Genomic DNA, 14000 nt, shown 5'->3' on the forward strand with positions numbered 1-14000 from the left:
GAAGGCGGGGTGTGGAAGGAGCACCCCTGCCAGGACGCTCCATTACACTATGAAGGTTCACATCAGTGCCCTCACTGGAGGGCGTTACCGGACCCACGGATCTTCTCCTCATTTGTGTGACTGACACCTGCTGTGGCGGCAGGTGCAGTGTTGGTGGCACTGATGTGAAGGAAGCAGGGTCTCCCCCAAAAGCAATGGCTCCCTGAACCTCTTTCCTCTCCAGAGGAGCCAGCTAGGCTCTGGGTAACCACTTGTCCCTGCACCCCCTCAACCAAATCCCTCACCAGCTCCCCACAGCTACTTGTTAACATCATTAGCATGGTCTCCACCACTCAGCATTGGCCGAGTGCCGGCACAGAGATGCCGCTCTTCTTGCTGCCTGACAGGACCACAAGCAAGGCAAGGAATGCAACTGGTAAGGCAAACTTGGCCCTGTGTATCTGAAGGTGAGACACAGAGCAAGCTTAGCTGTCAGTCCAAGCCTAGCTGGGCCACACACGGTAGAATAAACTCATTGAGCCCCAACAGAGAGCTTTGCCCTGGTTATTTGTGTTGTAGCAGAAGATGAAGCAGACGGGTTTTCCACTGGAAGATGTTGAGAACAGTGGAATTCTCCCTGGGGATCCCTGGGGCTCCAAAGATTTAGAAGTCTCTTCATTGAATCAAATGCCCCAGAATTCTTTGGCAAGAGCTCTAACCAGAGAGCAAGCATCAAGTCTCTAAAGATATGGGGAATTTGAAGATTATAGGGAAGATTCCATTGGAGAACTCCATAAAGAAATTGTGAAATCCAAACGCACTTGAAGTTATCATAGGAAGGTATTATGCAGGTGTATTTATAACAGTACTCACACATATCTCATACTCACTGTATCTTCACAGTACTGGTTATAAATGAAAAAGAAATGGAAATATTCCTCAATAGGAAAATAGAAGATTGTTAAACAAATTGAGATTTGTCCTAACAATGAATTACTAGGTATCTACTGACAAAAAGATGCCTGTAGTGTAATATTGGATAGAAGATGGAAGAGTTTTTATGATTTGAGAGAGAGCCACATTCCACACATGATAGAGGGCACCAGGCCACCTGTATCGAAAGGTCGAAGTCAGAGTTACACAGAAAGAAGAGAGGGAGAGAGATGGGAAGAGGGGGAGAGAGAGAGAGGTCTTCCTTCTGCTGGTTCACTCCCCAGTTGGCCGCAACGGCCGGAGCTGCACTGATCTGAAGCCAGGAGCCAGGAGCTTCTTCTGGGTCTCCTACACAGGTGCAGGGGCCCAAGCACTTGGGCCATCTTCTACTGCTTTCCCAGGCCATAGCAGAGAGTTGGATTGGAAGAAGAGCATCCAGGACTCGAACCGGCACCCAAATGGAATGCCAGCACTGCAGGTGGCGGCTTTACCCAGTATGTCACAGTGCCTGCCCAGCCATGCTTTCTAAGAGTCACTATTTTAAGGCAATGGGAGGCTATGTAGAAACCTCATCACCCAGGAATTCACAAATAAGGAAAAATGCCCAGTGTTGGGTCAATGAAAAGAAGTACAAAGTCTGTATGATTCCATTTGATCATAAGTTCCCCCAACACAGGGACGTAGCAGTGATAGTTCACACCATGTTCACACCATAGGACCTCCTGACCAAAAAAAAAAAAAAAAAAAAAAAAAAAAAAAAAAAAAAAGGACATAACAGGGATTTTCTGGATAAATGAAAATCAGAACATTTCCCAAGCCCAACGATTTGGCTTCCATTATCCAGCCTCTTTGCCCTGCCCACCCCAACATCCAATCCACAGATGTGGGGAGATGGATGGGGGTAAGTGCAAGGCCACACTATTCACATCACTGTGTACCCAGGCCAGGGCCCCTAGGCACCACAAACCTAAACTGCTCAAGACCCTCTGCCTTTCTCCCCCTGGTGGAATGGGAGCCACATGTCTGACTCCTTCCAGACCACTCACAGTGGTCCCCTGACAGTAAGGTTAAACATGGAAGACGACAGCACAGGACCACCTTGTATGGGAGGAAGCCAGCTCCCAGGGTTTATAGCTGCTGAAATCTGTTTCTCTGATTCTTTTTTTTTTTTTTTTTTTTTGGACAGGCAGAGTGGACAGTGAGAGAGACAGAGACAGAGAGAAAGGTCTTCCTTCCGTTGGTTCACCCCCCAAATGGCTGCTACAGCCAGCGCGCTGCACCGATCCAAAGCCAGGAGCCAGGTGCTTCCTCCTGGTCTCCTATGCAAGTGCAGGGCCCAAGCACTTGGGCCATCCTCCACTGCACTCCCGGGCCACAGCAGAGAGCTGGACTGGAAGAGGCAACCGGGACTAGAACCAGCGCCCATATGGGATGCTGGCGCCACAAATGGAGGATTAACCAAGTGAGCCACGGCGCCGGCCCCTTCAGAAAGGTTTTAACAGGGAAGTTTTATAATATTCTATAAATTGAGTTTTGAAGTCCAGTATTTCCGGCAGAACCTTCGTATGTGTCAATTCCATTATCCTCCTCACTGTAAATAATGAGTAGGAAGGAGAAAGTCATAGGAAAAACAAAAAAGATAGAAATAAAAGCTCACATAAATCTCCCATTTCTTCCCTTTCATCAAATAAAGTGTTGTAGCCACTGTGGGAAGCAGCCTGATAGTTTCTCAAAAAGTTACACACATGGTTCCCTTCCTGGAGAGAAAGGAAAACATACAGAAGTGCAGAAACACCTGCGCTAGTGCCCGTGGCACCAATGCTCATCACAGCCAAAACAGTGGAAGCAGTCAGAGGTCCACCAACGGAGGAGCAGAGAAAAGAAACGCGGCACGTTCGTGGAGTGGGCTATGTTAGCCATCAAAGGAAGCCTCACTGATACGTGCTCCATTATGGGTGAACCTTGCGAGCACTGTGCCAAAGGCAGTCAGCGAGATGTGTTTGGGGCAGGTGTTGAACGCAGCTGTTGAAATGCTGCTCGCATTCCATAATTGAGTACCTGGGTTCCATCCCTGGTTCTACTTCCAATTTCACCTTCCTGCTTAGATGCACCCTGGGAGACAGTAGAGATGACCCACAGAGAGAGGCCCCTGCCACCCATGTGGGAGACATGGACTGAGTTCTCAGGTCCTGCTTCAGCCTGGCCTAGCTCTGGCTGTTGTGGCTCTTTGGGGAATGAACCAGTAGAGGGAAGAACTCGCCTTTGTTTCTCTCTCCAATTCTCTGTTTCTGCTCCTGTCTTTCTACCTTTCAGATAATAAAATAAATAAATAAAAGTTTTACCAAAGAAATAATAATGTGTTCATATATTGATGTAAGCAAGAGTAATTTCTTAAATATCATGTATTTGAAGATTCCATTTCCATGGAGTATCTGGAATAAGCAAATCCATAGGGACACAAGTAAATTATGGGAATAGGAGTTGGAGGAACTGGGACTATCGGATATGGGATTCCTTTTGGAGGGATGGAAAGGTTCTGAAATGAGGTAGTGGGAATGGTTAGAGAGCAATGAATATACTAAGAGCCACTGAAATATTCACTTTCGTATGGTGAATTTTGTGATATGTGAAAAAAGTATTTCTCAATAAAAACAATGCTATACATACAGCTCTGAATACAGCAGGGGAACTGTATTCAGTAGCCAAGGAGCAGGCTACTGTCAGTCAAAGGAAAATGACCAAGAGGAGACAGCAGGGGAGAGGGGGATCCTGGCTAACCTGGCCTAACAAGGTTCCTGCCAGAGACCGAGCAGGGTGAGCAGACATCACCCCAGGGGACAGTGGGGGAAGAGGAGCCTGCTCAGATTTCCAGGTCCAGATATCCAGGGTGGGGTTCCTGGGAAAGGATGCAGCAAAGGCCTTTGCTAAAGCTGGATTTGACAAGCAGGTGCACAGGCCGGCCGAGCAGATTCGAGCCCGAGATGAGTTGGGTCGAGAGGAGACCCCTCGCCACCGCATGGGCGGCCCCTGCCCGGGCAGGATGGGACCATGCCTCATCCCACCCCGCCAGCCCAGGAGGGTGCTGTGCCCGGTGCCTCCTGGGGGCTTCCTCACTTGATCCTCTCCAGGAGCCCGAAGCCCTGCACCTGCCCAGGATCTATTCATGGCCAGGTCTTGAAGCGGAGATGGCATGAGGATAATGACAACCTCAGGATGAGGGTCACTCCGTCACCACACTGAAAACCAAACTCATGAAACATCCTTCTAAAACCTTGAGACCACAGAAAGGAAACAGCACTGTGTAGCCAAGTCCCAATTTCCTCTAAGATCGCCTCCAGAACCAGAACCAGGGACCTCTTCCCCCCCCGACACTGGCACTTCTGCCACACCCCTGAGTCCCCTCTGGCGGGGGTCTACGAGAACAACCCTCTCTGAACAAGGGATCCGGTTTTCTTAGGGATCATGGCTAAGATACCAGAGCGGACCCCAGGGAAGCGTTCAGCATGGGGCACTCTGCTCTGATCCCAGGAAGTAACCTGGCTGCCTCCCACTGTGTTTTATGCTCTCGGGCTCCTGGCTTCATCCCAGCCCTGTCCTGGTCCTTGAGGCCATTTGGGGAGTGAACCAGCAGATGGGAGATCTCTCTCTGTGGGTTTCCCTCTCTCTCTCTGTAACTCTGTCTTTCAATTAAAATAAACAAATATTTCTTTAAAAAAGAAACATTTTACTAATTTTATCATTTTACTAATGAGGAAGAGAAATCCTCACAGATGCATGTGAGAATTCACGTCCACAGATTCGGGATTTCAAGAGGGAATCAGGGATTTTTTTTTTTTTTTGACAGGCAGAGTGGATAGTGAGAGAGAGAGAGAGAGAGAGAGAGAAAGGTCTTCCTTTTTGCTGTTGGTTCACACCCCAAATGGCCGCTATGGCCGGTGCGCTGCGCCGATCCGAAGCCAGGAGCCAGGTGCTTCTCCTGGTCTCCCATGCGGGTGCAGGGCCCAAGCATTTGGGTCATCCTCCACTGCCTTCCCGGGCCATAGCGGAGAGCTGGACTGGAAGAGGGGCAACCGGGATAGAACCCGGCGCCCTGACCGGGACTAGAACCCAGTGTGCCGGCGCCACAAGGCAGAGGATTAGCCTGTTGAGCCACGGCGCCGGCCGAATCAGGGATTTTTTGCCAACTGTAACTTATTCAAGGCAGAACTCAGGCTTGGCCACCACTCAGATTTGGCCATTTTAATACCTAGCATTCATTAAAGCTCTCTTGTCACAGAGTAGGGACAAAGAGTAGGAGGAAGCAACAGTGGCCAGCTAGGAACCTTTTGTGTTTCATGATTTAATAGCTTTTGTATAAGTGGATGTTGCGATGTCTTGAAATGCCTTGCACTGTCCCACTTAAATAACCGTACCCTTGGGGCCAGTGCTGTGGCACAGCGGGTTAACACCCTGACCCGAAGCGCCGGCATCCCATATGGGCGCCAGTTCAAGACCTGGCTGCTCCACTTCTGATCCAGCTCTCTGCTATGGCTTGGGAAAGCAGAAGAAGATGGCCCAGGTGCTTGGAACCATGTGGGAGACCTGAAAGAAGGTCCTGGCTCCTGGCTTCAGATTGGCACAGCTCTGGCCATTGTGGCCAATTGGGGAGTCAACCAGGGGCTGGAAGACCTCTCTCTCTCTCTCTCTCTCTCTCTCTCTCTCTCTCTCTCTCTCTGCCTCTCCTCTCTCTGTGTAACTCTGACTTTCAAAAAAATTAGTAAATCTTTAAAAAAACAACTGTATCCTATTCTCCTGCAGGCAGATATTTCTTGGGATAATTTTAGACTTGAGAACACTTGGGACTAAAGGCACAGAGAGCTGTCATATCTTTCCTCAACCATGGTAGGGGTCACCACCAAGGTTCCTATCACAAAAGACAGGCCAATAAGAGAAAAGCATAATCCATTTCATCGAAGTTTTCCTTGACACGAATGCCTTTGGCATTAAGAATCCAAAGACCCAGGGAGAACTATTATTATGATGAAGTTTGATGAAGGATGGACAGCCAGGTAGAAATGTGGTCAGATCAAGGGTGGGACGCCCTGGGGACCCACTGAGTGGGGTCCCAGCAAGGCCGGTCCACCCAGGTTACTTTTGGCGTCTCTGTGTGTGGGACAGGACTGATCTTGAATGACCAGTTACCAGACAAGCTGGGACAGACTATTGCTTTATGGCCCGCCACTAAGCAGAAGGACCGGGTTGGGGGGGAGGGGGGGTGGAGAGGTTAGAGCAGGATGCCGAGGCTTTCTGGCAGGCTGCAGGGGAGAAGGCTGTCATTTCTCCAGGGAGACAGGAATTCCTGGTTCTCGGATTCACTTTGCAGGAGAAGGGCTGAGAGGCAGCAGGGCAGGAGGAGATCAGAAAGAATTTGCGTCTGAGGCTGCTTCATGGGCCCACCAAGCTCTTTATGTAGAGGCACTCAGCCCGCCAAAGCACCTGCCGTGGTGTGGCATTCGATGAGCCCTACTGTGCAAAGGAGTACGTGTCTCCTCCAGGGCGTTTGCATGATGTTCCAGGAAACGAGAGGACGCCGTTCTTCAGAGCAGCACCTGCCGCACCACCGGCTGTCAGGCTCCAGGGACCGGTGCTGACTCAGTCTCGGGGCTTTCCACCTGTGCCATCTTCTGGTACTGGGGCTGAAGCCAACTGTGTAACACACACAGTGGAACACGTGCTCAGATCTCCTGAATGATGGATGGCACTGGACCTCATGGTGTGTGAAAGCAACAACAGAACACTTTCTTCTAGACATTTTCCATATAGTATATTTCTATAACTGAGTGTCAGCCAGCTAGCTTTACAGAGAAGAGCTACCATTTTTAAAAAAAAATACTTATTTTATGTATTTGAAAGACAGAGCTACAGAGAGAGGTAGAGACACAGAGAGGTCTTCCATCAGCTGGTTCAAATGGCCAGAGCTGCGCTGATCTGAAGCCAAGAGCCAGAGCTTCTTCCAGGACTTGGGCCATCCTCTGCTGCCTTCCCAGGCAATAACAGAGAGCTGGATTGGAAGAGGAGCACCCGGGACTAGAACCGGTGCCCATATGGGATGCACATATGGGCTTTAACCTGCTGCGCCACAGTGCCGGCCCCACTACCATTTCTTATAAGACCTTAAAATAAAATTTCCTATACAGAGATTTAAAAAAAAAAATCTTATGTGTGGTTCCAGGATCATTCTGGTGTCAACAAATCATGCTGGGAAACCTGGAAATGAAGGAAGTTGGAATCTTTCCTCATAGCACATACAAAAGTTAACTCAAATTAACCTCACCAGAACAGCCACACCATAAAATGCATACAGGAACACATATAGCATACAACAGCAAGGCACAAAAGAAACGATAGCTAAATTAGATTTCATCAAAGTGAAACTTTTTCTGCATTAAAAGATCCTCTCAACACAGTAAGAAAGCAATTCATAGCATGGAAGAATGTGTGTACAAGTCACACATCTGATAAGATTAATACTCAGAATAAAGAATTCCCAAAACCCAACAACAAAATGACCCAGTAAGTGGAGAGCAAAGGCGTTGATACAGCATTCCTCCAAAGAGACACGGAAGAGACCAAGAAGCAGGAGAAAACAGATTGCATGTTGCTAAGCAGTGGGTGAGCACAAGTCAGACCCCTGGAGACCTTGGGCATGGCTGGTGGTCGTATAAAGGCATCCGTCGTGGGAACCATAGAATCAAATTCACTACAGAATTACGTATGCAACAAGTCTGCTCTGAGTACACCCAAGAGAAAAGCAGGATTCAGAGATGTTTGTACACCTATGCTGCTGGCAACATTATTCACAGTAGCCAAATGGGAAAACAGCCCAAATGTCCACCCGTAGATGAGTAGACAAACAACTAGCGGTATCTACAGGCTGTGGAATACTGCTCAGCCTTAGGAAGGATGGAAATGCCAACACATGCCATGACATGGCTTAACCTTCTCTTAAAGGTCTCGTCTCTTAATACTGTTAAAATTTCAACTGGAGTTGGGAAGGGGATAAGCACTCAAAGCATGCTGTAGTCAGATTGTGACACATAGGAGCTAGACGCGTGGATGCTGGGGCTGGGGGTGGGGGGAGGGGAGCGGAGAGCTGTTTGCTGTGTAATGGGTACAGAGGAGACCAGAAAGTTCTAGAGATGGATGGTGATGACAGCTGCACACTCAAAAAATTGTTCAAAGGGTAGTTTTTTGTTTTTTTTTTTTTTAAAGACTTAGCTATTCATTTGAAGGTCAGAGTTAGAAAGAAAGAGAGAGGGAGAGAGAGCTTCCACCTACTGAATCACTCCCAAGATGGCCACAATGGCCAGGGATGGGCCAGAGTCTTCATCCTGGTCTCCCACATGGGCAGCAAGGAGCCCAAACACTTGGGTCATCTTTGGCTTCTTTTCTCAGGCCACTAGCAGGAAGCTGGATTGGAAGCTGAGCAGCCAGGTCACAAACGGATGCCCATATGGTTTGCTGGCGTTGCAGATGGCAGCTTTACCCAGTACACCACAATGCAGACCCCAAAATGGTAATTTTAATGTTATATATGTGTTAACACAATGAGAAAATTATAGGTGTGATTGTCCTACATGTTATCAACTCACTTTGAATTATAAATAAGCTTCTAAAAGGAAATATCTTATGACTATTTTTTATCAATGGAATAAAAATAGGCATAGACAGATATTGTGGGGGGAAAGATACAATGGTTTTTTGCCTCAAAGGTATTTTCTACAATTTTTTATGCAATTAAATGGACAAAGGTTTAGAATACTTCGAGTTGTGTCTTTAAACCCTTCATTTTAAGAGTTAATGTGCATTTTGTATATTTTTTCTCTATCTAAACGTTTTCTTATATTTATTTTATTTATTTGAAAGGCAGAGTTACAGAGAGGGAGAGATGGGGGGGGGCAAGGGAAGAGACCTTCTATCTGGTTCATTCTCCATACGGTTGCAAGGGCTGATGTTGGGCCATGTGGAAGCCAGGAGCCTGGAGCTCCTCCTGGTCTCCCACGTGGGTGCGGGGCCCAAGCACTTGGGCCATCTTCAGCAGCTTTCCCAGGCGCATTAACAGGGAGCTGGATGGGAAGTGGAGCAGCTAGGACTGGAACCAGCACCCATATAGGATGCTGGCATCCTGGGAAGCAGCTTTGATCTGATGCCGAGCTACAGCTTGGCCCCTAAAACGTCTTCCTAAACTGAGTATCTTAAATCCTGCTACCAAGGCAGACGCAGGTGTACTCCCGGCCGAGAGCTGCGCACACAGTCATCCTGGCCCCCAAACCCCTGCCTCCCGGCCTGAGCTGCTTGGGGGACCCGCCCTGCCCAGCCAGGTCCCCGGCCACAGAGCACCCAGAGCTGAGAGAGAACCCGGCCCCTGCCCCGGTTGCGCTGCACCTGGAGCAGGAACCGCCAGACTGCACGCGCTGCGGGGCCTGGCCCAAACACCCCGGAGCACAAGGGACAAAGGGGAGGCTGGACTGGCCGCTGACGGCTTCTCATGAGCCCCAGGCCCAGCTGTAAGTCGGACCGCCTGGGGTGAGCCGAGCCCTGCACCTGCCCCGCTGCGGGCACAGGGGCCCAAGCCTCCCCCAGCCCGGGAGTCCAGAGCCTGCAGGCCTCGCCCAGGGGTAGGTGTAGCTAATCGCAGAGCAGACATGCAGAGGCGGCGGGGCCTATCCCACCTCAGATCTTGGCCTTAAAGCCCGAGTCCGACAGGATGGGGCCAGGACCTCTGAGGGACCAGGTGAGTGCCTCTGGCCCAGCGAGGCATAGCGGGAATGGCGACTGCAGGTGTGGGACCCCGCACGGGGCAGTGCGGAGCACAGGAGAAAGTGGGGAAATTTCCTGGGGACACCAGGAAGGCACGGAGACCGATCCCGGGAGTCTCAGGATGGGTCAGTGGTCAGCTTCCTGGCGCGCAGCGCATCGCCTGCGCCCTGGGATGCTCACTGTTTCTGGCGCCTCGGGCAACCTCCTGGGCTTCAGGGGTCTTGTGCGGAGAGGGCAAAGAAAGGTGGTGTGAGCTGAGACCGGCCTGCCAGGGGTGCAGCCTGGAAAAGCCGGCCCAGACCCGAACACGGAGGCCGGGGGCCTGCCTGGCACTGCCCAGGAGCTGGCACTAAATGCCCTGGCTTCCAGCGCGGCCACCACAGGACCCAGGAGCTGGCTGAGGCAATGAGAGGGTGTTGGCAGGCCAGGCCCGGGCGTGAGGCAGCAGGGGCGGCAGGTGCTGGTCTACCCAGGGTCTCCTGGAGTGCATCCCAGAAGCTGAGGTTCCAAGACACATGTCCCTCCTGGTGTAGGAGGTGTGAGAGGGCCTCCCGATCCTGGGGTTCCCTCTCCTCTTTCCCGCTTCCTGCAGGACCAGACAGGGACATCTGTGGGACATTACCCCATGACCTCAGTAGCTCTGGTGCAAAGCCTAGGGCCCCTACTGTGTCAGTGCCTACAGCGTGGGCGGGCGGCTTTGCCTTTTGGTGGATGCACCAGAGATTGCCCTTGCCTGTTCTTCCCCCATCCCAGCCTCAGCCTCTACCGTCCTTGGGGGAATTCGTGGGAGTAAAATTTCAACATTTTTCTTCCAGCATGGTGGCCGTGGTTTCTGGTGGAGGAGTCGGATGGCCATGGAGAGAGGTTTGTCTCATCAGGTCCTCTCTCTTCCCTCTCCAGGTTTAGCACCATGAATCCTTCACTCTTGCTGGCTGCCCTGGGCTTGGCAGTTGCCACCGCCGTGCCCGTGCTTGATCGAAGTTTAGACACACGATGGTCCCAGTGGAAGGCACAGCACCGGAGGGCATACAGCCCGGTGAGTACCACGTGGACCCGTCCTCAGGGACCCCAGGGAGAGCAGGAGTTCCTGGGCAGAGAGCTTCTTCTAGAGGCCAGCCCTCACCAGGGCAGCACCTGCTGGGCCCCCTCCTGAGCACAACAGGGCAGACCCGCCTGCTGGGTCTGAGCGTGGAGCCCGGCTCCCTCAAAGCCACCTGGCCTCGGATCCTCTGTCTGCAAGGCAGACACCACCCACCTCTGTCTGCAAGGCCACTCGGTGAGGGCGGGCTGGGTCGTGAGTGGAGGTAACGGCCATCAGCTGTGTGATTGCCCCTAGCATGAAGAAGGATGGAGGAGAGCCGTGTGGGAGAAGAACATGAAAATGATTGACCTGCACAATGAGGAGTACAGCCAAGGGAAACATGGCTTCTCCATGGCGATGAACGCCTACGGCGACATGGTGAGTGTGCTGCGGATCCTGTGACCCCATACTTCCTCTCCTCCACCAAAATGAATCTTGTTTTTCAACGTATCATTCCTTTCTTTGAAGACCAGTGAAGAATTCAGGCAGGTGATGAATGGCTTTCACAACCAGCCAGACAAGAAGGAAAAGGTGTTTTGGAGAGCTGTGTTTCATGAGGTCCCCTCCTCTGTGGACTGGAGAGACAAGGGCTACGTGACCCCTGTGAAGAATCAGGTATGAGCGTGTCAGGCTCACCCCTCCTCCCCACCTGCCAGAGGACAGCCGGGAGTGGCCGACATCGTGGTAGATGTGGAGAGACCAGGTCAGACACCTGTTCCCATATGCGTATGAGTGGTGTCAGCGTCTTGCTGTCTGTTATGTGGATGATGGTTTTTGTATTCCTTCCTCAGGGTCGGTGTAGCTCGTGCTGGGCTTTCAGTGCCACTGGGGCCCTGGAAGGGCAGATGTTCCGCAAGACTGGCCGGCTCGTGTCCCTGAGCGAGCAGAACCTTATAGATTGCTCTCGGCCTGCAGGCAACTATGGCTGCCGTGGGGGCCTCCCGCATCACGCCTTCCAGTATGTGAAGGACAATGGGGGCCTGGACTCGGAGGACTCCTATCCGTATGAAGGAAGGGTAGGTGGAGCTCCTTACCTTGTTGTCACTGAGCTCCGCTTTGCAAAGTGGGCACCTTCAGACGGGACACACACATATCCGAGTCCACAGACAGCAGGGACTCTCAATGCAGATGGGTATATTGTCGTTATAAATTATTAGGTATCACAGAGTTCTCTGATGACATGGTTGACACACAGCTGTTCTGCTTGTTATGCACATGTTGTACATATAATGCAAATTCCTGTGTTGTGACAAGCTTATTGATAGATAAACCTCGGGCCTTTCACTGAAAAGACGTGAGCTAATTTTCCACTGCCTGGGGTGATCTGTAACAGTGCTCACTTGCAATTGCTCCAAAGTGCTGAGGGTTGTCGTTCACACGCATGCTCTCCAGGGAGGCAGGCGGATTGCAGGAACCAAGCCTCTTTCCCCTTTGCCTTGAATAGAATCTCCCCTGTCGGTACGATCCCCAAAAGTCTGTGGCTAACGGCACAGGCTTCGTGTGGATCCCTGGGCAGGAGGACGCCCTGATGGAGGCCGTGGCCACAGTGGGACCCATCGCTGTTGCCATTGATGCAAGCCACCCTTCCTTCCAGTTCTACAAAAAAGGTCAGTATTCTTTGTGGACACTGATGCGTAAGAGTTGTGAAACCAGAAAATGTGGATTCTCTGGTGTGGGACTTCAGTGTAAATAATTGGCTACAGAGATTTCATTGTTGTGGAGTTTCTGCACAATGTTTGTGCTCTGTGTTTGTGCACGGTGTTTGTGCACAATGCTTGTGCACGGTGTTTGTGCACGGTGTTTTGCTCTGTGTTTGTGCATGGTGTTTGTACACAATGTTTGTGCTCTGTATTTGTGCATGGTGTTTGTGTTCTGTGTTTGTGCACGGTGTTTGTGCACGGTGTTTGTGCTCTGTGTTTGTGCACAGTGTTTGTGCACAATGTTTGTGCTCTGTGTTTGTGCTCTGTGTTTGTGCATGGTGTTTGTGCTCTGTGTTTGTGCACAATGTTTGTGCTCTGTGTTTGTGCACAGTGTTTGTGCAGGGTGTTTCCACCTGTCGTCACCAGAAGCATATTCCCATACCTCATGACGTTTAAAATAGCTGTATCATTTGTTGTATGGGTTAATTGACCTAACATTCTCTCCAAATGCTTGATATTTAAGATTTTTTTAAAGAGACCTCTACTTTGGTCATTGAATCTGGCAGGAGCCTGGTGATTCAAGCCATTTTGTACTTTATTTCCTAAGACTGATGCCCTGGGAGTTGAATTACAGGATTTCAGGGTAGTCTTTTAGGCCTCCGGGCCAATTTTTTAACATAAGGGTTTATTCTAATTTGTGTTTCCACTGGTTGTAGCTGAGATCCCAGAACCCTAGGTTTGATGACAATAGCTCCAATGTAAGTCTTTTCTGGAATTTATGGCATGTAGAGAAACCTCCCTTCTGGTAGGTGGCAGGTGGGTCGCTGTCAGGAGTCCGCTGGACCCTCTCCTCCAATCTTTGATCTTCCTCCCCAGGCATTTACTACGAACCCAAATGCAGCAGCAAGTTCTATAACCACGCTGTGCTGGTGGTCGGCTATGGCTTTGAAGGGACCGAAAGCAACAGCAATAAGTACTGGCTGGTCAAGAACAGGTACGAATGCCCCCAAAAGCTTCTATTGGCAACCAAAAAGGAATTCTTGCTTGCAATCAGCAGCTGGTGGCAGGACCACAAATCCTGAACAGGCTTCTGAAATCCTGGATGTCTTCCTCCCACTAAGGGTGAACACAGCAGTGTCACATGTGATTATAACATTCAGAGACCGTCACAAGCTTGCTGGCGGCATGGGTACCTTTGCATTTGTAAGTTTTGACAGCTTGCATAATCGTGCAACATCTGGCTAAAAAGACAACCTGTCCTGTTTCTGCCTGTGATTTTGCCGTGGGGCACTGTGCACAGAAGTGATAGGCGGATTTAGGTTCAGCGGTTTATAAAGGACCAGCACAAATGTCTGCTCTTTCTGCTAAGTCCATGACCCCTGACACGCTGCTCAAGCTAGATGTCGTTGTTAATAAAGTCACTATGCTTTATTCTCTCCATGAAATGGAAAACCTGCTTTTCTTTCAGCTGGGGTAAGCGATGGGGAGAGGCCGGCTACATAAAGATGGCTAAAGGCCGAAACAACCACTGTGGAATCGCCTCCCATGCCAGCTACCCCACTGTGTGA

The 14000-nt window shown here is 50.5% G+C and overlaps 1 protein-coding gene across 1 annotated transcript; it reads left to right on the forward strand.

The window, feature by feature from the left end:
* The first annotated feature begins 10621 nt into the window (after nt 1–10621).
* Nucleotides 10622–14000, forward strand: LOC133771357 (procathepsin L-like). The gene is made up of 7 exons (XM_062207106.1): nt 10622–10747; nt 11048–11170; nt 11261–11407; nt 11584–11808; nt 12237–12399; nt 13309–13426; nt 13901–14000. Exons 1-7 carry the CDS (start codon nt 10622–10624, stop codon nt 13998–14000), a joined length of 1002 nt encoding a protein of 333 aa, XP_062063090.1.

The sequence above is a fragment of the Lepus europaeus genome, chromosome 12 (genome assembly GCF_033115175.1).
Source record: "Lepus europaeus isolate LE1 chromosome 12, mLepTim1.pri, whole genome shotgun sequence".
Lineage (NCBI taxonomy): Eukaryota > Metazoa > Chordata > Mammalia > Lagomorpha > Leporidae > Lepus > Lepus europaeus.